Source organism: Mustela lutreola, chromosome 14 (genome assembly GCF_030435805.1).
Source record: "Mustela lutreola isolate mMusLut2 chromosome 14, mMusLut2.pri, whole genome shotgun sequence".
NCBI lineage: Eukaryota > Metazoa > Chordata > Mammalia > Carnivora > Mustelidae > Mustela > Mustela lutreola.
In genome coordinates, this window is record NC_081303.1 from 48,771,179 (window position 1) to 48,793,860 (window position 22,682).

The window sequence follows — 22,682 nt, forward strand, 5'->3', positions numbered from 1 at the left end:
CGGGCCTAAGTCCTCGCGAGAGCCGCGGACTCCGGTGCGGGATGGCCGCTGAGCCGGGCGGAGCTGGCGCGCGGCTCCCGGAGCCGGCTCTCCGGCCCAAGACATGGCCCGGGGGCCCGGCCTGCTAGGCCGGCCTCGCCCCGACACGGTCGCCATGCCCAAGAGAGGGAAGCGACTCAAGTTCCGGGCCCACGACGCCTGCTCTGGACGAGGTGGGTGAGGGGGCGGGGGCGTTGAAAGGCTGGGTGCTGGCGGCAGGGAGGGGGTTGGACAGCGGCAAGGCGTGCGCTCGCTTGCCTGTAACGGGAGGGCGCTGAGGCCGGGGACCTGCAGGAGCCGGAGGTCTTGGCGGAGAGGGCGCTGACGGAGCGAAGGCCTCCTTTGAGGGTTGTTGCTGTATTTCAGTGACCGTGGCGGATTATGCCAACTCGGATCCGGCGGTCGTGAGGTCTGGACGGGTCAAGAAAGCCGTCGCCAATGCTGTGCAGCAGGAAGGTAGGCTGCCGACGAGTCTTTCGGACTCGGGCCGGGAAGGCAGAACTAGGTGTTTTATTTCCTGGAACTCCGCCTCAGTGTTTTTCTTGCAAAATCCTTTGGGCATCCTCCGGTGAACGTGTTTGCAGTCTTCAGTGGCCCGTCGTGTATTCGGAGGAGGGGAACGGGAGGATTAGCCAAGAGCAGTAGCAGTTTCTGTAGCAGAAATACTTCATTTCTGTCTTTGCATGGAAAAAAAAAAAAAAAAGAAAGAAAAGAAAAACCTTTGTGTTCTCTTCTGTAGTTTCAACTGCTTTTTTCTTGGTTATTCATCTTTTTCCTGTGATTCATTCACATATATTCTCCACTTCTTCTGCAATTTGCTTTCTTTGTGAAATAACCGTGAAGTATGCTTTTCCTTTTCTCAACGTTTTTCTTAAGTTTCAAGCCTTTTACTCAACAGATTCCTGAGACTTGTGCTTTTATGACATCTAGTCTCCAGCTTAGGAACAGGGCCAGATTGGCTTCATTTTCTCTAAACATTGCTCCTCAGAACTCACACAAATGAGAATAGGGTTCACTTTTTGTTTTTATCCTGCAGGGCTTAAAGTGGGAGAATAATGCACTCCCTTTTTCTTCAGGTCTGAAGTTGACACTTTTAAGGAGTCAATCTCTGCAACTTTGGGGTCAGTTTGTTTATTGCTTTCCAGTTTTTAGTATTTAAATACTAAAATGTCTTTTTTAGTTCTCAACCTTTCTACAGCAGACTCACTCACACTATTGCTTCCCCCCACTTTTTTTCCTTGTCCTCATCCTGTCTTAAGTCATTTGTATTTCTGGATGGAACTCTGCCATCTCATTCTCCCCTTATTTTCTTCTAGTAAAATCTCTTTGTGGCTTGGAAGCCTCCCAGGTTCCTGCAGTGGAAGCTCTTTCTGGGGTTGGTGAGCCCTGTGACATCATTGACAGCAGTGATGAGATGGATGCCCAGGAGGAGAGCATCCGTGAGAGAACCGTCTCCAGAAAAAAGAAAAGCAAGAGGCACAAAGGTATAGGGCTTGTTTGCTTTTGAATTAGTCCTGTCTGTGGTGATGGCTTGAAGCTGTTCACTTCAGTAGCATTAAGAGGTGATACCAGTGGAGAACCAGGGTTTGGATCTTAGTAGTGGGACAGGTTTAATATACCAGGGCTTTCTGTTTTGTCTACATTTAAGAAGAAAGGAGGTTGGTCAGAGTCAGATTTCTGGAGCTCTAAACTCGAATATAATAGCCATTCTTTGAGAACATGTCATTATTGGGTGAAAACCCATATGGTAACATGAAAACAAAAAAATCTTTACATTTCTGGATTTCTGAACAGGTAAGAAATAAAAAAATGTGAAAAAAAAAGTTTTCCCAAGTATGTGGATTGCATATAACCGATTTCATTTCAGCTGGAGTTAGATATTACTATGGACTTTTAAGTGCTCTGCAATTATTAGTGTCTGCTTTATGTCTAATAGATACTGTGGGAAATAGAAAAATATGTGATTTTATACCTAAAGGCAATAAAACTCACACAAAGGAAACAAAGAAAAATAAACTAATAGTATATAATGTGCCAAACCTTCATGCAGTGGTTTGCTCTAGACTTAATGAATCAGACTTTCTTGGGTTAGTACCCAGAATAGCTATTCTTTTTTTTTTTTTAAAGATTTTATTTATTTATTTGACAGAGATCACAAGTAGGCAGAGAGGCAGGCAGAGAGAGAGAGGAGGAAGCAGGCTTCCCACTGAGCAGAGAGCCCGATGCGGGACTCGATCCCAGGACCCTGAGATCATGACCTGAGCCGAAGGTAGCGGCTTAACCCACTGAGCCACCCAGGCGCCCCAGAATAGCTATTCTTAAAGCTAATCTGGTTCCAGTGATCAGCTAGAGTTAGGGGAAGCTGATATAGTAAGTGATAGATGTATTTTTGGTCTCAGATCTACCAGAATTTTTACCTGTATTTGAGAGTCAGATAACAGACATTTGTATTTACTGAAATATATTGAAATAATTGATAATTAATGAACTTTCATCACTTTGCAATTATGCCAGCTATTTTCAGTGAAACCATTGTTTTCCAGAAGGCCAAAATTAATACTGACATTCCTCACACTTCTTTGTTTTTTAATTTCTTGCTTGAAATCCCTACTCATCATCAGCATGCTATTAGAGACTTCTCTCGCTCTGTTTTGTTTTTGGGCACACTCCATAGAATAGTTTCCAGACTTTTAAAACATCTTCATTGACATAAAATTCATTTTTTTAAAGTGTACAATTCAGTGGTTTTAGTGTGTTCACATGGTTGTTCAGCTGTCAACGTGATTTAAGTTTAGAACATTTCTGTTACTCTAGACAATTATATAATTATGTAATTAGCATTATTCCTTATTCTCTCTCAACCCTCCCACTCCCCCTTACTCACGCCCCTGACCACTAATTTACTTTCTGTCTCTATAGATTTGCCTCTTCTGGATATTTCTTATAAATAGAATCACATGATATGTGGCCTTTTGTGTCTAGCTTTTTTCACTTAGCGTGTTTTCAAGTTCTTTCATTTTGTAGGATATATCAGTCCTTCAGTGTTTTTTTCAGTTGGCTATTTTGAATAATGCTGCTTTGAACACTCTTTTTTTTTTTTTTTTTTTTTAGATTTTATTTATTTATTTGTAAGAGAGAGAGAGTGAGAGTGAGCACAGGCAGACAGAGTGGAAGGCAGAGTCAGAGGGAGAAGCAGGCTCCCTGCGGAGCAAGGAGCCCGATGCGGGACTCGATCCCAGGACGCTGGGATCATGACCTGAGCCGAAGGCAGCTGCTTAACCAACTGAGCCACCCAGGCGTCCCTGCTTTGAACACTCTTGCACAAGTTTTTGCATGGATATATATTTTCATTTCTGTTGGGTTGGGGTAAAATTGCTGAATCACATGATAACTCTAGTTTAACTTCTTGAATAATTGTCAGTGTGTATGTGTTTTTAAAGATTTTATTTATTTATTTGAGAGAGCATGAGAGAGCATGAGCCAGTGGGAGGGGCAGAGGAAGAGGGAGAAGCAGACTCCCTGCTGAGCAGGGAGCCCAACATGGGGCTCAATCCCAGGACCCTGCGATCATGATCTGAGCTAAAGGTAGACATTTAACTAACTGACTAAGTCACCCAGGCACCCTGCTGGTGTGTTTTTTGAGGTTTCCATTTTACATTCCACCAGCAATGTGCTCAGAGTCAAAGTTTCTTCACATTCTCGCCAACACTTGTTATTGTCTGACTTTTTAAATCATAGCCATTTTAGTGGATATTTTGTGGTATCTCATGGTTTTGATTTGCATTTCTTTGATGGCTAGTGATGTTGAGCATCTTTTCATGTGTGCTTATTGCTCATTTGTATGTCTTCTTAAGAGAAGAAGAAATGTCTATTCAAATCCTTTGCCCATTTTTTTTTTTTTTAAAGATTTTATTTATTTGAGGGATGACTGGGTGGCTCAGATGGTTAGGTGTCTGCCTTCAGCTCAGGTTATGATCTTGGGTCCTGGGATCGAGTCCCATGTCGGGCTCCCCGCTCAGCGGAGAGTCTGCTTCTTCCTCTCTCTCTGCCTCTCCCCCTTCTTGTGCTCTCTCTCTCAAATGAATAAATAAAATCTTAAAAAAAAAAGATTTTATTTATTTGAGAGAGAGATCGGTTATAAGAGAGTACAAGCGGGGGGAGAAGAGGGGAAGGAGAAGCCGACTCCTTGCCGACCAGGGAGCCTGACGTGGGACTCGATCCCAGGACTCCGAGATCATGACCTCAGCGGAAGGCAGGTGCTTAACCTACTGAGCCACCTAGGTGCCCTCCTTTGCCCATTTAAAACTCAGGTTATCTTTCAGTTACTGAATTGTGGGAATTCTTTGTATATTCATGATACTAGTTGCTTATCAGATATATGATTTTTGGCTTACAGACTTTTAGCTATAATTCATTTTTTAGTTGTTTGCTCTGCTTTACTCCCATTAGGTTCCTTTATTCTAGTCAGACTGGTTGTTTTTTCCCCTATCTGTTAGCTTCTTTTTAATGAAACAAATACAGTAGAAGTCCCATCTAGCTCTTACCCAGAATTAACACTTACTGACTCATGGCCATTTTTGTTTCAGACACTATTCCCCAACTCCAACACACCCACTGTATATTATTCTGAAATAGTTTCCAGGTATCCTATTATTATCTCTAAATGTTTTGGCAGTTCCCTGCAAAAGACAGATACTCTTTAGCAACCAAATAAAAGTCAATCATGTCTAAAAAAGTTTACGGTAATTTCTTGATAGCATCAAAATCCTGTTAAACTGGTCTCTTTATTGCTATCACATGTATTTTGTTTTTCTAAGTATCTGGGCTTCCTGTTAGCTGTTTATTTCAATTGGAATACTCTTGCTCTTAACCTGTACCTATCAAAAAGTTCTTTCTGTCCTTCATGGTTTATGTCTGTGGAGTTTTACTGATTCCATTTCCTATATTTTGAAATTTTTCTTTCCTTTTCCTTTTTTTAAAAAAAGTATTTTATTTATTTATGTGTCAGAGAGAGAGAGAGAGAGCGTGCATGCACAAGCAGGGAGAGCAGCAGGCTCCTGGCTAAGCAGGGAGCCCAGTGTGGGACTCGATCCCAGGACCCTGGGATCATGACCTGAACCAAAGGCAGACGCTTAACTGACTTAGCCGCCCAGGCATCTCAATTTTGAAATTTCTTAATAATGTTGTTTAAAACACTGACAATTATTCCTCATCAGTAATTATTGAGTTATGTCACTAAAGACAGAACATTTTTTAATAGCACTCTGCTATGTAAAAGTCCTGAAGGATCTCAGTGGGAGAAAGACTGATAGTCATTACCTTCTCTTTCAGAGAGAGACTTAATGTGGGAGAAGATGGGGCTCAAACCTGGTAGGACCAAGCCTTTAGTGGTCACTGGAGATTACAGGGAAGATTAGGAACCAGAAAAGAGGATGTCGTTTTAGACTTATGAAGAACCCAGGGCAATAACCTGACTGAGTGATACTGCTGCCATTAGCTTGAAAAGTAGAGGCAGCTTTGGGGAGGTATTGTAGTGTCTTTTTGCCCAGGAAACAGAAGAAAGCTGGTTTTTGGATAGTTCTGTGAAGTAGGTCTGAATTACAGGTTAGAAGTAGGATTTGCCCAGATGCAAGTGTATTTATGGTGTGTGAGATTTTAACTTGAACCTGAGACACCCAGTGGACCTCAGGGTCAAGAGAATGAACCCTAACAAAGTCTGAAAGAGGAGCAGGTGGGGATACATTGTCACAGGGCATCTGTGAATACTGAACCCCTGTGGCTGGAGTCATAGCTCAAACTGACATGAAATGAGGAACTAGAAGGAAAGAAACGTCTACAGGCATTTATTGAGTAATGAAAATATACCGTAACATACCGGATGTTTTACTGAGCTTATACTTTGACATTTCCTCATACCATCTTAAAATCAGTTGTTGTGTTAAATGACTGAACTGAAGAAAGTGTTTGGTGGAAGGGGACCAGGAGGGAAATCAGGGCAGAGTTTATGGTGCAAAGCTGGAATTTAGAGTAGAAACCCTGGGTCTTTTTACCTTAACTAGTGGTGAGGTTATATCTTCTTACTAGTGAAAAGGGCACAGGAATATTTTCCTTATTTCTGTTGAAGAATTGTTAGAATGGAATGATAGTAATGTGTGCAAAATTTTGAAAAACTTTGAAATCTTCAAAATAGTGTGTGAATAATAGTTGAAGAAAGGCCTGAAGAATGAGACCCAGTCACTTGGACAATAGGAAACAAAAGTTTCCAGCAGCTAGAAGAAGCAGGAAATCATGGGACTGAGAGGCTATTTAAAACTGTTTTCTTAACTGTGCAAGCCCTGGGAGAATTGAGATGATTGGGGTCCTTAGTGTGTACATAATTGAAGGTCAGATGTATAATTCTTTTTTTTCTGTTTCAGAAGACCTGGACGGGGCTGGAGGAGAAGAGTATCCCATGGATATTTGGCTATTGCTGGCCTCCTATATCCGTCCTGAGGACATTGTGAATTTTTCCCTGATTTGTAAGAATGCCTGGACTGTCACTTGCACTGCTGCCTTTTGGACCAGGTTGTACCGAAGGTGCGACCACAGAGACTCACTCTGTTATCTGTATAGCTGATTTCATTGCTGTTTGTGATTTGGAGCTGCTCCCTGGATGGTGACCTCTTTTCATTTCCTTTATTTCATGCCTGGGCACGAGCCTAGTTTTGGACTCCTTGAGCCCTTATCTAATTTAAGTTTGATATTATTAATTCGTCCAGGTAATTGTCTTCCCTATGGTTGTCCCCTTCCCCCATCCAGTATCCACTTTGAGCAAAAAGTCTTGCTTCAAGTCTTAAAAAGCTGTGTTTGACTTGTCTTCAGAAGTTCATCTTAGCTAGAATTCCAAAAGCTGCAGATGCCTATGTACTTAACCTTTCTAACTAGATTAGTTATTTCTTATTGGGTAGTTATCTTGAAGTATATAGAGTTTTTGTACTTACACTGCTGAACGTATAGTCATAGTGGTGAGGAGGGAGTGAATGATAGGGTTACTCAGACAGCTAGCTTTTGATACCGGGTGCAGAAGTGTAATGAAGAGTATAAACTGTCAGTCAGGATGTTGTAGGAAGGGACTTGGAAGTGGAATGGTGTAGAGAACTTGCCCAGACCTGTGGTGGAGAACCTGCTGGTTCTTCAGTACACGTTCCTTTTGAGCAACTGAAGTATATTGTACTGGTGTCAGGTCCGAGACTTGTCATTTTTTAGAGTAAAATAGGATTTAAAATTTTAACATGGATGGAGGGAAGGATTAAAAGGTTTATGTGAATTGGGTTTTGCATAGCAAAGAAGCAAAAGTAGCTGAGAAACGAAGGAGGTGGTGATTGTGTGTGTGTGTGTGTATGTATGAGAGAACACTGGGGCCAAGCTAACTATTGGCCAGTAGAATACTGTAATTAAGTTCATACAGAGACCAGGAGTCCTGGGAGACTGAGCTAGAGCAGGGGAGACAGGTCACATATTGGTAGGAGTAATGTGTCATGTTTCAGGCACTACACGCTGGATGCCTCTCTGCCTTTGCGCCTGCGACCAGAGTCAATGGAGAAGCTGCGCTGTCTCCGGGCGTGTGTGATCCGATCTCTATACCATATGTACGAGCCGTTTGCTGCTCGAATCTCCAAAAATCCAGCCATTCCAGAAAGTACTCCCAGCACATTAAAGAATTCCAAAGTAAGTGCGAATTATTGTTGGGGCCTAACTAATGATGTGGTGAACCTGTTAATACAGCTTATCTCTGGCTTCCTTGATGGGGAGGGTTAGGGCTGCCAGGGGGCTAATGTAAACTTCAGGGTTTCACTTCTCTCTAAGACATTTCTGCTCTGCTGGGCTGGCTTCTCTTCTCTTTACCTTAAAGCTTTCTTGTGCTTTTAGCATATTCTTGATTCTCTTTAATTTATTCTCATGCATTGTACATTGGATGTACTTTAGATGATTTTGATGGTCTGGGTTAGGAAGAACACAACTCACATGGTAGATGGAAACTGTTAATTTTTCAGGGTGCTATAAATCATGAGGCAAAGATACAGCATGAATACCTTAGTAATTTTCTTTTTCTAACATGACTTGATATCTGGGATTCTTCTTTCTTGTTGACCTCTTTAAAAGATTGTGGCATGGACTTCAGCATACGCCAAGTGCCCACTATTGCTAAGCTCTGGGCTAAGTCATTTCGGACAGTGTAAGGTATTCCCACTCACAGATTTTAACTCTCTAAAATTCTTCCTGTGTCTTAGGCTGTATCTTATATCTTGGGATTTCCCCAGTAGTTTGTATTCATACATTGTATTCAAGTGTTTGGCATTCTTTTGATTGTAAATCAGTCTGTTAACCTTTGGCCCTTTCTCCTTTTCTCCATAACGAAATATCCAATGAACCCACTTTTGCCAAGCTAGATACAACAGATACGATTACTTAGGCAAGTTGATGTCTCAGCCTGTTTCTCCTTCAACTAATACCATTGTCTGAATTTTCTATCTTTTGAGTTAATGAGTAATTTTTATTACTCTGTTCCTACCCCAAATCTGGTGTTTTATAGCATTTTCTTTGCTCTTCTATTTTGTTTCTATTTTGTTTTTGTGTTTTGGATGTTCTGTAATGATTCTTCTCCCCTAGTTTGGCTCCAGTGTGGTAATACTCTACCTGATACATATTGATTGGTAGGGTCCTATTGGTCTCAAGATTATCAGGGTTCCTTCAGAGGTTGCAAACTGAGAGGGTCAGGGCCATGGGCTGAGCTCAGTTTAATATCACACTAGCTGGTGGCTTTAGGGCAGGAGTAGAATGCGGGGCGAGTAGAATTTCACCCAGCAGCTGCTTCTGCTAGTAATATGAGTGGACAGTGTATCATCTCACATTTGCAGTTTCCCTCCCTCAGAAACATTTGATAGTATCAGACCAACTATGATGAAGTGGGGATCATCCCAAAGCTAACCATGCCAGGTATGAATCAGTTGCTGGGAGTAGGGCAGCATTGGGCAAACTCCTCATGCTTGACACATCCTAGCGGCTCCAGTGCACAATGCAAGTGCTACTGTCTAAATCGGAAGTACCCGTGTCTTCATATTCATGTTACTGTTTATGAATTTTTTTTTTTAAAGTAGATTATAAAAAGCCAAGGTGGTGACAACTAAGGTCGTAATCCAGACAGTAAGCCCAGGCCACCTGGTTGCTGCTTTTGTGCCTTGTTAGAGATCTCTGAAGAGGATATGGGACCTGCAGTGACAGGTGTCCCATGCATGGCCTTGCCACTTGTATAACCACGATCGCATGGCATTCAGGGAGTTGGCAGCATGCCTAAAGGAAGTTGTCCCAGGTTCCTGGACTCCAGCTTTTCGTATTTGATTCTCCCTCTCTCTCTTTTCAATAGCATAGCTTGTATGGGACACTGGAGCCGCTGTGATGGCAGCAGAAGTATTTGCCCCTTAAAGCCAAGCCCATTATTTTTGATGGAACAGCAGGACGTACAGGGCATGTCTGAAGGGCAGGACAGCTGGCACGGCGGACGACCCACCCCTTATCCCCTGGGAGGTACTTAACTTCTTGTGTTAACCCTAGCTGTAGCCTGACTTTCATGGAGGGGCTTACTCTAGACCGAATTCAGTCAGCTCTGTCGTTTTCACACAGGCTCTCTGCTCCCAGAAGGTCCTGAGTGGCTTGCTCCTGTTCCAGGAACGGCCATCTCTGCCTGCCGTATGGCTTTGTTATCATCTTGCCTGGTGGCAGCTGGCTGCCCTTATATTTTCATATAGAGGAGTGGCTTGCTGAATGTCCCAGTCTCTAGAGACCATGATTCTGTCTTTTTAACGATGAGAACAGTGGGGGTTACCCTCAATAGCATCTGAGGTTGACTTATGTCGGTCCCTCTTCTCTTTACGGAATAGCCCTGGGACTGTCTCTTTTCATGTTGCACCAGTGTCAAATTGGGGGGGTTCTCTATCTGTGCCAAAGAGAAATCTCAGCAATGGGGCTGTGGCTGGCCTTGGAGCTGTCAGACAGGTTTTTACTGATTATTTTTTATTTCCTTATTTTGAGTTTTTCCTTTTCTGTCTTTTATTTATTTATCTTTGGCTTATTTTATTTTTATTTTCTTACAGTGCTTACTTTTCTGGTGCAGAAAGATTGTTGGGAACAGACAGGAACCAATGTGGGAGTTCAACTTTAAGTTCAAAAAACAGGTATGTAGTCATATGTTCTCTTTGTTTCTCAGGTAATATGTTATTCTGATAAATTTCATTAGGCATAACATTGCCTCATTAAAATCCAATAGGACACATCGACATTTACAAAAGTGCCAGGAAAAGAAAGGGTAAAAGGAATTGTTCTGTATGAAAGAGACACAGCAGTGTAAAAGCTGAATGAGTGGGGACTGGATCAGGGAACAAAGGGCTATAAAAGATACTTGGGACAATTCAGGAGATTTAAGTATTCTGTAAATGTTAGATGACATGAAATTGTTAATTCCTTAGGTGTGATAACAATACTGTGGTTATATATGTGTCTTTATTCCTTATTCATGCTGAATAGGGGTGGAGCGTCAGTGCTCCTTTCAGATGACTTTGCCCCCCTCCACCATTTTCTACATAAAATGAAATGTGGGAGGAGAAGAAGCAAATTTGGCAAAATATCTAATGGTAGGGGCTATACAGGAATTTATTTACTATTTTATTAACGTTCTGTATAGTTGAAGACTTTCTAAAGGTGAGAAAAGGGGGAAAACTTGTTATAGCAATGCAGTGAGGTTATTTGCTTATAACTTTTTTGTTTTTCAAAACAAATATATTTGCAAACAACAAAAATTGATGTGATTTTATATCTAAAGCCGTTTGGGGGAAGTTATGAGGAAAGGGACCACTGCCAGGAGGCTATTTATAAGAAGACTAGATAGTATTCTACTCTGTTTCTGCCTTTTGCTTGGACTGTACCTGAGATCTTGGCCACAGAGGATCTCCTTTGCTTGTCTTTATTCTTATCCTCACTAGCTCCTTTTGTCCTTCTGTCTCCCCTCCTTAGTATCTCACTGAGGAGACCCATTACAGATAGGGTTAGTTATCCCTCACTTGATGGCCAGCAAGTTAAGATAAGTTTGTAATTAAGGTAAATCATATTTTTCCATTGATTTTTTTCATAAACATGGTTTTAGGGAAGAATTTTGGTTTCTAGTCTCTTGCTTTTTAATATGATTTATCACATGTGCTGTCCATTAGATGCTGATGGGAAGTCCACCATAGGATCTTTCTGGGAAGGGGCTGTAGGGCCATCTCAGCAGGGTTCAAGCTGAGAGTGGAATTAACTAACTACAGGAAGGTGAATGCTTAGGTTTCCTTTAGTTCTGAGACTTGTGGTTCTTTTATTTATGGTGCGTAGAGCTAGATGGCCACTTCTGCTTCTGCCCTTTTGTGCAGCAGATGTTCTTTGGAGTCCGAAGATTCACGAGGGATCACAGATTCAAACATTGGGGAGCCTCTGATAGAACTATAAGCTCCCATTTCTTGCCGGATAGCAGGAACTACCATCTAAATGAAGCATATACTCACTACCACATTGCCTATCCAAATATGTATCCTTTTCTTTCCAAGGGCAGGTTTTCCTTGAATTGTATAGAAACCAATATGTGTATAAAGAGAACGGTAGAATTTTCACTGATGATGGAGTCTTGGAGTTATCAGTATTTCCTCTAAGCCGTTTGAGTAATTCTCGGTTCTGTTTAGTCCCCTAGATTAAAGAGCAAGTGTGTGGGAGGGTTGCAGCCTCCCATTCAGTATGAAGATGTTCATACCAACCCAGACCAGGACTGCTGCCTACTACAGGTCACCACGCTCAATTTCATCTTTATTCCAATTGTCATGGGAATGATATTTACCCTGGTAAGTGGAGACAGATTGTCATCCTTAGCTCTTTTGTAGACTCTCACTATACCTAGGTTTTGAAAGAAATTTGTAAATTTAACCACTGAGGAGAAAATCTTTGAAGAATAGTTTTTTTAAAATTCTGAAAGCAGACTTGTACATTAGGAATGGAGTTATTATTTTTTTAAATTGATGTTTCATTCTTTTTCTTTTTTTTTTTAAGATTTTATTTATTTATTTGACAGAGATCACAAGTAGGCAGAGAGGCTGGCAGAGAAAGAGGGGGAAGCAGGCTCCCCACTGAGCAGAAAGCTCCATGTGGGGCTCGATCCCAGGACCCTGAGATCATAACCTGAGCCAAAGGCAGAGGCTTAACCCTCTGAGCCATCCAGGCGCCCCTGGAATGGAGTTAATTATATCTGAGAATATTTTCTCTGTTTCCTTCTTACAGTAAAGGGAATGTTTTTGCATCTTCTGTGTAGTGATGATTAATATTTGAGAAACATTATCCTTTCAGGGATAATAGTGAGGCTTATATATGAGCACTATATGTCAGGACCTTGAGGCTTGCTTCTGGTGTCATAAGTGGAATACTAAAATGTAGGGTGATCAGCTCTGTCCGTTATGTGATGATGACTATTCACGTCTTAGCTAAGAACTAGATTAGTAAATAACAAATATGTCTCTGATATATTTTTTAGGTTTTTAAAAATTTTAACTGGGTCGAGAACTTGAGAGTGTATGCAGTTTGTTTTCCCTGTCCTTTAGGCTTATGCTCAGAGATACGTGGGGTTTCCCACTCTGCTCTGAAAATAGCTTTGTTATTTATTTATTTATTTGTTCATTCATTTGAGATAGAGTGAGCGAGGGAGAGAATAAGAGCTGGGGTGGGGAGTGCAGAGGGAGAAGGAGAAGCAGACTCCCCACTGAGCAGGGAGCCCCACACAGGGCTTGATCCTGGGACTTCAGGATCATGACCTGAGCTGAAGGCAGATCCTTAATGGACTGAGCCACCCAGGCACCCAGCTTTATTCTTTTTTTAATGGTGAAATAAATAATCCATGCTTCATGGAAAGAATTTAAATAATACATGAATACATGGAAAAAGTAAAGGTGACCTAGGCTTTTACTGGCCTATAACTGTTTACCTTTTGGCAACTGTTTTTTCATGTATCTGTTATTATGTACTTGTATACCCATTCTCTTAAATAATTTTGTTTAATTGAGATTATATCTTTTATGCTGTTTTGGTTGTTAGGCACCTCACCCCTCCCTCTAGGTTAAGTCACATTAGTAACCTAGTTATATACCCCTATTCCATGGACTTCATATTCATAGAATTCTGTTCAGACCAGCATATACATAAACAGATTTAGAGAATTTGTGGTGTATTTTACCAAAAACGTGATCAGATGTATGTTTCATGCATCTTGTTTGACTTGCTCAACAATATCTCATCGAACCCCTTCAAGTCATTTTGTATAGTTCCAACCCACTTTTAAAAAATTGGTTTCAGTGCTAGTCTATGTGCATGTATCCTAATTTATTCAGCCATTTGAAGAGGCTTTCTTTAGCATAGTTTAAATGTGAAGAATTTCATTTTGTGGCCTAGTGTAAATTTTATCTAGACTGCCTTGTTTCAGAGTGAGCCATGGGAAAACAAGGTTGTTTAATTTGGGTACTGAATTTGCTTTCTCCTAGTTTACTATCAATGTGAGCACGGACATGCGGCATCATCGTGTGAGACTGGTGTTTCAAGATTCTCCTGTCCATGGTGGTCAGAAACTGCGCAGCGAACAGGGTGTGCAAGTCATCCTGGACCCAGTGCACAGCGTTCGACTCTTTGACTGGTGGCATCCTCAGTATCCGTTCTCCCTGAGAGCATAGTTACTGCTTCCTGTCCCTGAGGGCAGCCCTGAGCTAGGCCAGTCCATTAGTAATCAGATCCCAGTTTGGAAGGGGTGTCTGGATTGTATATCTGGTTAATAATGCACATGCTCTTCCGGTTCCCCCGGGGCTCCTGTTAGGGAAGGAGAAGGATAGAATCAAGAGGAAAAACAACTATGATTTATAAACATATTTTAATGTAAAAATTTGCATTTGAAAGGAGAAACCGGGCCCTATTTTCTGTGTTAAACCCCATTTGGTGCTATTGAGTTGTTGTTCTTTATTCTTTTATCCCAGCAAAAATGAATGATCTTGCTGTAGGGAAAAATTAAACTCATCCATCTCCGAACAAGGAAGTTTCAGCATTCCCTTGTGATCAGAGAGGAGCCTTTGAGGCCTGAAATTGTTGCTACTGCTGTTTCCCATTAAGCTGCCCCTCAAATTCAAGTGAATATTTTCTCTTCTCCCTTTACCCTTCTCCAGAAATAAAGCAGGTGACAGGGTTTTCAGAATCTTATAAGATTGACTTGTGTATCTTTCTTTAAAAATAATTTTGGATATTTATTGTGTAAATATTCTTTTTCCAATTTTGGATTTTAGGATTTTTTTTTTTGCATGAGGTTTGATAGTGATGGTGATGATGACTTTGTGCCCTTCATACTATACCAGGAGCTTTGTGAAATATCTCTAATTCTCATGATCCTGCAAGGTAGGGATGCTCTTCCCATTCTGTAGTTGAGAAAACTGCATCAGTGACTTACCCAATGCCATATGGCCAGGTCTTTTTGCTAAACCACAGTTAAAAAGTTCAGTTTCATTCCCTGTGGTAGATTGTGGCAAAGGGGATTAGGCAGGCAGAGTGTACATAGATAAGAAAGTAAAAGGGTGAATAAAAATTTGATTGTGGTATACCTTATCCCTCACCAGTCTAAAGGGTGTATAACATTGATGAGTCTTTGAAATGATATGTTTTTAAGTAAATTGTAAAACTAACCAAGAAAGGCAGGAAGGATAAGAAGCACAATGATATTTTCATTGAATTGTTAGAAAGGCATTTACTATGCTGAAGGTCATTTAAAAAAAAGAATGCATCCCATGTTAAAACTAGCCTCCTGAACTATAAGCACTTAGTGACCTTATTCTGCTTTGCCAGGCCCTGTGCTGCCCATCATCCTTTGTGCCCACAGGCCTTTCATCCCTGCAGAAATGCTAATGTCCTGTTAGAGGGCTTGCTGTAGCTGGTGTACTCTGAGAAGAGGATCGGGTGTAGGATTTTGGTTTTATTTTCTTTTTGCTAAGGAGATAACCTTGCCACTTGTCCTCCCTCCTTAGCCCTCCAAGTTAGCCAGTGAGCTGGGTATTAGTTGGATGTTGCCATGAGATGGCCATTAACATAATATTCTTAGAACATGAAAATCTTGTGGGGCAGTTATTATCACAAACCAAATTGTAAAATTAGTGTTTTTTTTCCTTAATCATCCTCCCTAACCCCTGTTATTTAAAGAATATTCTTAGGAAGCATCTGCTTAATACAGCTGCTAGCAGTTAAACGTTTTTCCTGCACTGAGGGTGGTACTAAAAGCTGTTTACATGGAAAGTGAGCCTGGGTCAGTGAAAATCAGAATTTGCGCAAGTAAATGATAAAAAAACAATAAAAGAACCCAAGGACAGTAAGCACCTTGGACAATAAGTACCTTTCACAACCAAAAGTTGCTTCTTTGAGGCAGAAGAAGAGAAGCACAGAGTTCTGGTTCCCTGGACTGAAGATACCTAGAAGTAGAAGGGAATTATTCTGGTGGATCCATGTCCTTCCCCATTTGAGAGTTACCTTTAAAGGGGGAGTGAAATTAATTTGGTTTAATAATTGTGTTCCGACTCATCCTTTTAAGTTTTTATATTAAGCTTTATGATGATAGGCATAGTATTAGGTGTCATCTCAGCTGTTCTTTTAGCATGATATTGACAGACACTTGGTGAAGTGTATTATCATGGCTTCTGCCTTCCTTCTGCTTTGACTGAGTTGCCTTTTCTAGGATGATTCATTTTAGTGAAAGGATGTGTGAAGTGTCTCAGATTTCCTTTTGAAGAACCCCAAACCACATGGAGAAGAATTGGAACTTCTGGACTACTTTTGTAAAAACTGCTTTGTAATATTCACTTTTCAAAATACATGTCTTGATTTTGCTCTCAGGGTCAAACAAAATAACACAAATTTAGCTCCATTTCTCACCCTTATAATAAATCAGAATTACTCAAAATTTCCTGCCTTCTACTGAAGATACAAGGAAACTAAGCCAGTTGGTGAATTTATTGAAAGAAAAAAATAAATGAAAGGTTGTATGTGCCACCGATTTCAACTATGTACAGTGTTTGTTGTAGAAACTGTTGCGTGTGTATTTATAAATATGTACACATTGTGTGTATGTAAAAATTCTTTGCACTTGTAGCAGTGCTTAGTGGGTATTGTAAAGGATTGAGTAGGCACTGTGATGACACTTCACAAACCAGATGGGAAAGATGCAATTAATAGCCACACAGGACAGGGTAAGGAGCAATTCAGGAAAATGGAGAGATTTAACTAAAATTTGTCAGAAATCTGGCATTGAGACTGTCTTCATACTATGTATATATAACAAACATTTCATATTCTAGTAACAGTGTTAGCACAGCCAGGGGCCTGAATTTCACTCAAGTGCACACTAGGGCAATGTATCTGGATTTCGACATTCTCCACTTAAGAAACAGATGCTACCAAGAGAAGGGTAATAAACGGGCGCAAGAGAGCAGGTGTGAAGGGTGACAGACCGTTGGCAACGATAACAAGGCCAGGACCGAGGTCAGTTTAGTGAGCAAGTGGTTAGATGAACAAGGGTGGAGGTCAAATGGAGGAACAGTACATGTGCTGCACCTCACTGGGAAGGAGAGGGGGCGCCACTGAGCCCCGAAACTTTAGTCGTCCTGGGTAAAATGGTTTTCAGCCACCCCAGCGCAACTCTCCAGGCCAAGTCAAGATGGCGCGCAGTAGCAAAGTGGCTCTCGTCACGTGCTGGGGAGGGGGCGTGGCCTCGAGGGAGCCTACCAGGCCCCGCCCTTGGGGGGTGGGGCCAGAGGCCTTCCGGGAGACAGGGGCGGGGCGCTTCGACGTTGGCGGAGGCTGCAGCTAGCTACCTCCGCGCCCGCTCTGCTCCCTAGGACGCATCGGGCTCGCCGGGTGGGGGGCGGCTCCCTTCCTCTTCGCAGCTAAGCAGCCTGTCTTTCGACTACTGCAGGCAGGTGAGCGTCCAGAACATGGGGTGGGGAAAGGATGCCGCTTTTCCCACCTCCAGCTCCCCTCCACTTTGGGGAGGGGTCTCTGTCTAGCGCGCATTGGAAAACAGCATCGTTTTACTCCGGATGTGTCTCCTGCGGCTGACATAGATGCTGCTCCCTCCGCCGCTCCTCGCCGGCCTTTGCAGTGCCCTGTGCCCTTGGGGGTGAGAATTGGGGGATGATGCCCGGTTTGCGGGAGGGCGTGGAGTCCGACCTCCGCTCCATCAGCCTCGGAGGAGGGGGGCTGAGTTGGCAAGTCTCCCGGTGGGAGCTGGATGGACTGCGCCCCCATTAACCATCCTGGAGAGTCAGAGAAAAAGCACCTCTTAGCTCCTGGGCCAGCTCCGCTCATTTGGACACAGGAGGTGCTGAGGTTTTCGCGCTTACCGGGGGTCTTAATCCTTCCCGCGTTGCTGCTAACACCCCTTATTAATGTCGCTAGCTCTCTGTTCCTTAACTGTCAGTCTCAGGCTCTGCCAGAAATGCCCCCGTCTCCGCAGTGCTAGGGCGATGGGATGGAAGGAGCGGCCAAACTGAGGTCTGGCGGGGGTGGGGGTGAGAGTGGGCGCAACCGGAAAAGAGGGCTGGAATAGATTCCTGAACTGGGAGGGTGGGAGTAGGGAATTGACTTTGGACCACGCAGTAGGGGTGTTTTGGTGTTTTCCGGTATAGATCCTGCAGCGTTTGATGGTGGGTGGGAAGAGAGAGGTCGGTTTGGAGGACTTGGAAATGTGTGGGTGGTTTTCTTTGAGGAGGAGGAGGAGGGCTCCAGGAGAAGGTGCCATTAGGTGCTGATGTCACCTTTGAGGAGAGGTATGCTGGTAGTATCCATTAGAGGGATATGGGAGTTGGGGCTGCTGTTCTGCTGTTCTGTGGTGAGCAAGTGGTTAAGGAGGAGGCTCTGTTTAGCATGGAGATCCCCTCCTGGTGGGAGCTTAGGGGGCCCCTCTGGTAGCTAGGTTTCAGGGACTTCCCTCCTTTCCGGAGGTGTTGGAACTGATACCCAGTAGTTTGTTCAATACTCAGCAAACATTTATTGGGCACCTACTATATGCCAAGCACCATGCTATGTGGTGGGTCTTCTTTTTTTTTTTTTTTAAAGATTTATTTATTTATTTGACAGAGAGATCACAAGTAGACAGAGAGGCAGGCAGAGAGAGAGAGAGAGAGAGAGAAGCAGGCTCCCTGCTGAGCAGAGATCCCTATGCGGGACTCGATCCCAGGACCCTGAGATCATGACCTGAGCCGAAGGCAGCGGCTTAACCCACTGAGCCACCCAGGCGCCCTGTGGTGGGTCTTCTGAAGGCAATTTAGGTCCATGGAGCAGCCGAAAGATACACACAGTAGGCACTCTCTTAACAGCCCCTACTCCCCATTTTGTTACATCTGCTATTACATTATAAAAAGGCAGAGCCCTGTCCACGTGCTTTCAAACAGCTGTCCGAACTGGATTCCAACCTATTCACCCCCTACCACTGTTAACTGGCCAGGTAGTCCCGAGAGAAGCTGCCTTAGCAAAAGGAACAGTTTGAATGAATTCGCTATTTTCTAAGACTCTGACGCCCAAGAAGGCTGCCTGAAAGAAACAGCTTCTCAAAATAATGAGATGATGAGTAGCACAGTGGTTACTGGGGGCTAAGAATGTAGCGAACAGCTGGCACAGTGGGAGATGCTGGCTCTGGAAGATAGAAGAGTGTGGGGGAAGGGGGTGTGAAGTGAAACCTTGTCCGGTTGAGCTGGGTGTATGCTGGTGAGCAGGTCATGATGTCAGAACTGCGGCGTATATGAGGTCTGGTCTTTGGGTGATAAGGAGGGATTGGAGGAGGGGCAGGGTAGGCAGCTGGGCGCCTCGGTCTCTTTTCTGAGTTGATGGCTGGAATCTCAGAGTTGGCAGGTGTCATCAGGGACTTCAGTGGGTCCTTTCAGAGCCTCTGAGAATAATAGGGTGAGAGCTGAGGGGAGGAGGAGGAGCCAGGGTTCAAGCCCAGTGGGTCAGGGAGCTGGGGTCAAGGGTCTTTAGGGTATGGAGGCCCTAGCTGAGGCCTTTTTCTGCCAGGGATACTCTCCCATGGGGCTCTGCACCCTTGGATGGGTCACTGTAGAGCAAGGTGTAGCTTCTGATGGGCACAGAGTTGCATGTGGCATGTGTGTCCTGGAGAGGAGCTCATAAGGAGCAGGGGGGACCACAGCACGGACAGCTGCCTCAGCGTCTAGGTCCCAGGTATGGGACCTGGAGAAACGAAGGGGAGGTCAGAGGGAGGGGCGGTGTGTATCGCAGCCACATGAAGACACCATCTGTCACCCTCTGGCCTGCTAGCTCACTGACCTATAATTAGCTCTGGAGGGCATCCTGTGTTGGCTCACAGGAGCGTGGCACTTCAGATGGCCAGGAGAGTAAAAAGTACTGGGATGGACCGTGGTGAGAGGGGCAGCTTCTAGGGGCCCCTCAGTCTCTGCTGTGCTGGGAGGAGCCCACGGGAACTGAGAATGCCTCGAGGGCAGGGCCCATGAGGGCTAAGGGTGGGGGTGTGGGTATAGTGGGAGAAGGAGCTCTGAGCTAGCATGGTGTGAAACTCCTGGGCTGGGCAGAGCTTGAGGATGGCCCTCTTCTCCTTGGCAGTGGCTCTGCGATTACACAGGAAACATGACTGCTGCCCAGCTCATTGCTTGGCTTTCAGAGAGCCTTGGTTGGGTGCTGCAGACCACCCCCCCTTCCGGCCCCCATCAAGTGTCTTCTATTCCTTTGGGTGAAATCAACTCTAACACAGAGCAGCTTGTTGCCTGTGGGGCTTCGAGGCCCTGGCTGAGGCTGCTTCATTCTGAGAGAGCTGGAGGAGAAACCGCCACCAGTAAATTCAGTTGGTCATACTCCAAGTGGTTCTCTGTGCTGACCCCCAGGCTGTGCCAGAGACTGGGCGTTTGGTCATGTGCTACTCCCTGTTGCTTTTGAACCATGGCGTGGGGATGGCAGTCTGCCTTTTCGCAGGGGATACATTCCAGGACCCTCAGGGGATGCCTGAAACCACAGGTAGTACTTGGATCCTGTGTACTCGGATCCTATTTTTTCCCCAAGCTCCACACCTATGATAGTTTAATCTATATGTTAGTCCCAATAAGAGATTAACAACAATAACTGATACTAAAATAGAACAATTATAACAATTTACTATAATAAAAATTATGAGACTGTGGTTTCTCTCTCTACTCTCTTTACTATCTTACTGTCCTCCCCCTTTTTCTTGCGATGATACAAGATAATAAAATGGGGGCCCCTGGGTGGCTCAGTGGGTTAAAGCCTCTGCCTTCTGCTGGGGTCATGATCCCAGGGTCCTGGGATCGAGCCCCACATGGGGCTTGTCGCTCGGCGCGGAGCCTGCTTGCCCCGCCCCCCTGCCTGCCTCTCTGCCTACTTGTGACCTCTGTCAAATAAATAAATAAAATTTTTATTTTAAAAAAAGATAATAAAATGGCTCCCTGATGGGATGAAGTGAGGAGAATGATGTGGGCGCCGTGATGTAGGGATAGGCTACTGTTGACCTTCTGATGTGTCAGGATCTTCTGCTTCCATCAGTGGTTGACTGCTGGGAACTGAGATCACAGAAAATGAGGCACCATCCCTGGATGGTGGCCGGGGAGCCACTCTAACTGTGTTCTCTCAAGTAGACCATAAACTTTTGGGGGGTTGACAGCATATCTTACCCACCTCTTGTGTCCATGACAATTCTTAGCACTAGATTAAGGAAATCTACTCCATAGGTTAATTGTTGTATTGAATCGAAGAGGTCTGTCTTCTGATTCCCTGAATTCAATGACACTAGAAATATTTAACCTGGAGCAGAGCAGCCTTTGGGGGCCTAGTATGGTGGTGGTACATCTCAGTGGAAGAATTAGATTCTATAGTAGTAGGTAAAGTGAAAATCCCCAGGTCTCCCGTATAGCATGGTATAAGGCTGTAGGTTTCTAATGTGGAACAATAATGTTACCGTACAGATGTAGTATACATTACATATTAATTATGTAATGTGTACAGTGATTTTAAAAAGAATACTTCCATACAATATAATTTTGTAGTTAAGTGTGGAATGAAATAGCTGGTTTGCATTAGAGTCTTTTATGGCTTATTTTGCTCACCCAAGATAGTTGGATTCTTGTAGATAAATTATGCTGCCCGCGTGATTTCATGGCTACTGTCTTCAGATAGATAACTGTCACTTCAAAGGGGAGATAGGTTTCCATTCAGTGGTAGAAGAATTTTCCCTAGGACAATGAGGGCTTCCTCATTTAGCAGGGAGCTCCTGTTCCTGAAGGATAATCAAAGAAAGACTGAGTGTAAGGGAGGTGTGGAAGGAACTTCCACACTGTGTGGGAGATTGGCCTAGGTGACCTCGGAGAAGATGCTTCCATGCTGGAATGTGCAGTTCTAGGTAAGAGATGGGTTGGGGTAGGCGGTGGATGGTAGGGGTCCTTGGCAGCCACTCCAGAAGAGGAGTCCCCTTCTCCTTTCTGGCTTGGAGGATGCTGAGGGTGGAAGGCTCGGGGAGGGGGACCAGGCCAGGACCTTGGTCTGGGCTGTTTTATGAGGAGTGACACGCCAGAAGATCCAGGGGGTGACCGCTGCCATCTCTAATGCACAGGGAGTCCTGGGCTTGGATGGGTAGCAGTCAGAAGAGTGGGCTGGGTGCTGTTCCTTGACCTCGGCTCCCACCAGGCCAACTGCGGAGTACCCAGAATGTTTGGCTCTCGTTTGGGTCAGAGCCCCTGGAACAAATGGGATTTTCATTCTTTATCCTTTCCATCCCTCCCTCTTCTCTCACACACGCTCACACAGGTTCAAGACTGCGCATGCACGGACTCTCCTTCATGATCGCGCACGCGCGGAAGCTCTCATGGCACACACGTGCTCTTCTGAGCATGCGCGATTTCATGACTCCAGGTGTATGTGCTTACGTAGCCACATGCGTTACTCTCATGATTCTACGTACACGACACGTTGGCATGACCATAGTCCTACGTCGTGAGCCCTTGACAAATGACCACAGACAGTCTGTCTCGCCATTATGCGTACATACCCACCATTATACGTGCCGCTCGTTGTGCATGCATCTGCTCGCGGGGCCCCGTACTTGTGACCATGGCCGTCCCTGCACACCACACATTATCATGACTCTTACACACTGTTGCATGGATGCACATGTCCCCCCCCCCCCCCCCCAATACACATACATTCTCTCCCCATACCCTTTGGTCACCAGGCACACTCATGAAGATGCAGTTCTGAGTACTCTGGACCTTCCATGCCCTGGCCCCGGTCAGTACTTCCCTCTCGTGTTCCTGATGTGGGCAGCTCTGTTTTCTGCTCCAGGACAGCTCCCTCATCTAGGGGCTCATCTACTAACTCGGATACTTCTGAGCTTTTTTTTTTCCCCCCAATGCCAGAAGAATCATATTGGGCCTATAGATTTTGACCCCTAGTTTTGAAAGATTTTTATTCTCCAGATAAGCCACATTTATTACTTTGTTTCTGCTTTTGCAAACAATTTTTAAAGGCACGTATGAGTGTTGACC

The 22,682-nt window shown here is 44.1% G+C and overlaps 2 protein-coding genes across 9 annotated transcripts in view; both read left to right on the plus strand.

Moving 5' to 3' along the window:
* On the plus strand, window positions 1-14,328 carry TMEM183A (transmembrane protein 183A). Of its 3 annotated transcripts, none has more exons than XR_009347432.1 (8): window positions 1-212; window positions 406-495; window positions 1,356-1,523; window positions 6,456-6,615; window positions 7,566-7,746; window positions 9,443-9,603; window positions 10,170-10,250; window positions 11,784-11,800. XR_009347432.1 is itself a non-coding variant. In XM_059145986.1 (8 exons), the coding sequence occupies exons 1-8, from the start codon at window positions 104-106 to the stop codon at window positions 13,806-13,808; spliced, it is 1,128 nt and encodes a 375-aa protein (XP_059001969.1). In that variant the 5' UTR covers window positions 2-103; the 3' UTR covers window positions 13,809-14,328. The 3 variants fall into 3 exon arrangements, 2 of the variants coding, with proteins under 2 accessions (XP_059001969.1, XP_059001968.1); XM_059145986.1 differs by lacking the exon at window positions 9,443-9,603 and adding an exon at window positions 13,623-14,328 and having other exon boundaries at window positions 2-212; window positions 6,459-6,615; window positions 11,784-11,939; XM_059145985.1 differs by lacking the exon at window positions 9,443-9,603 and adding an exon at window positions 13,623-14,328 and having other exon boundaries at window positions 3-212; window positions 11,784-11,939.
* A 2,596-nt stretch (window positions 14,329-16,924) lies between these two features.
* PPFIA4 (PTPRF interacting protein alpha 4) overlaps window positions 16,925-22,682 on the plus strand; it is a 47,718-nt gene continuing 41,960 nt past the window's right edge. For 5 of the 6 annotated variants that reach the window (XM_059146145.1, XM_059146146.1, XM_059146148.1 and 2 more), the window contains exon 1: window positions 16,926-17,081. The gene's annotated coding sequence lies outside the window, so the exon portion shown is untranslated. Of the gene's footprint in view, window positions 17,082-22,682 lie in introns of all 6 variants that reach the window. The other variant, XM_059146151.1, reaches the window with a different exon arrangement.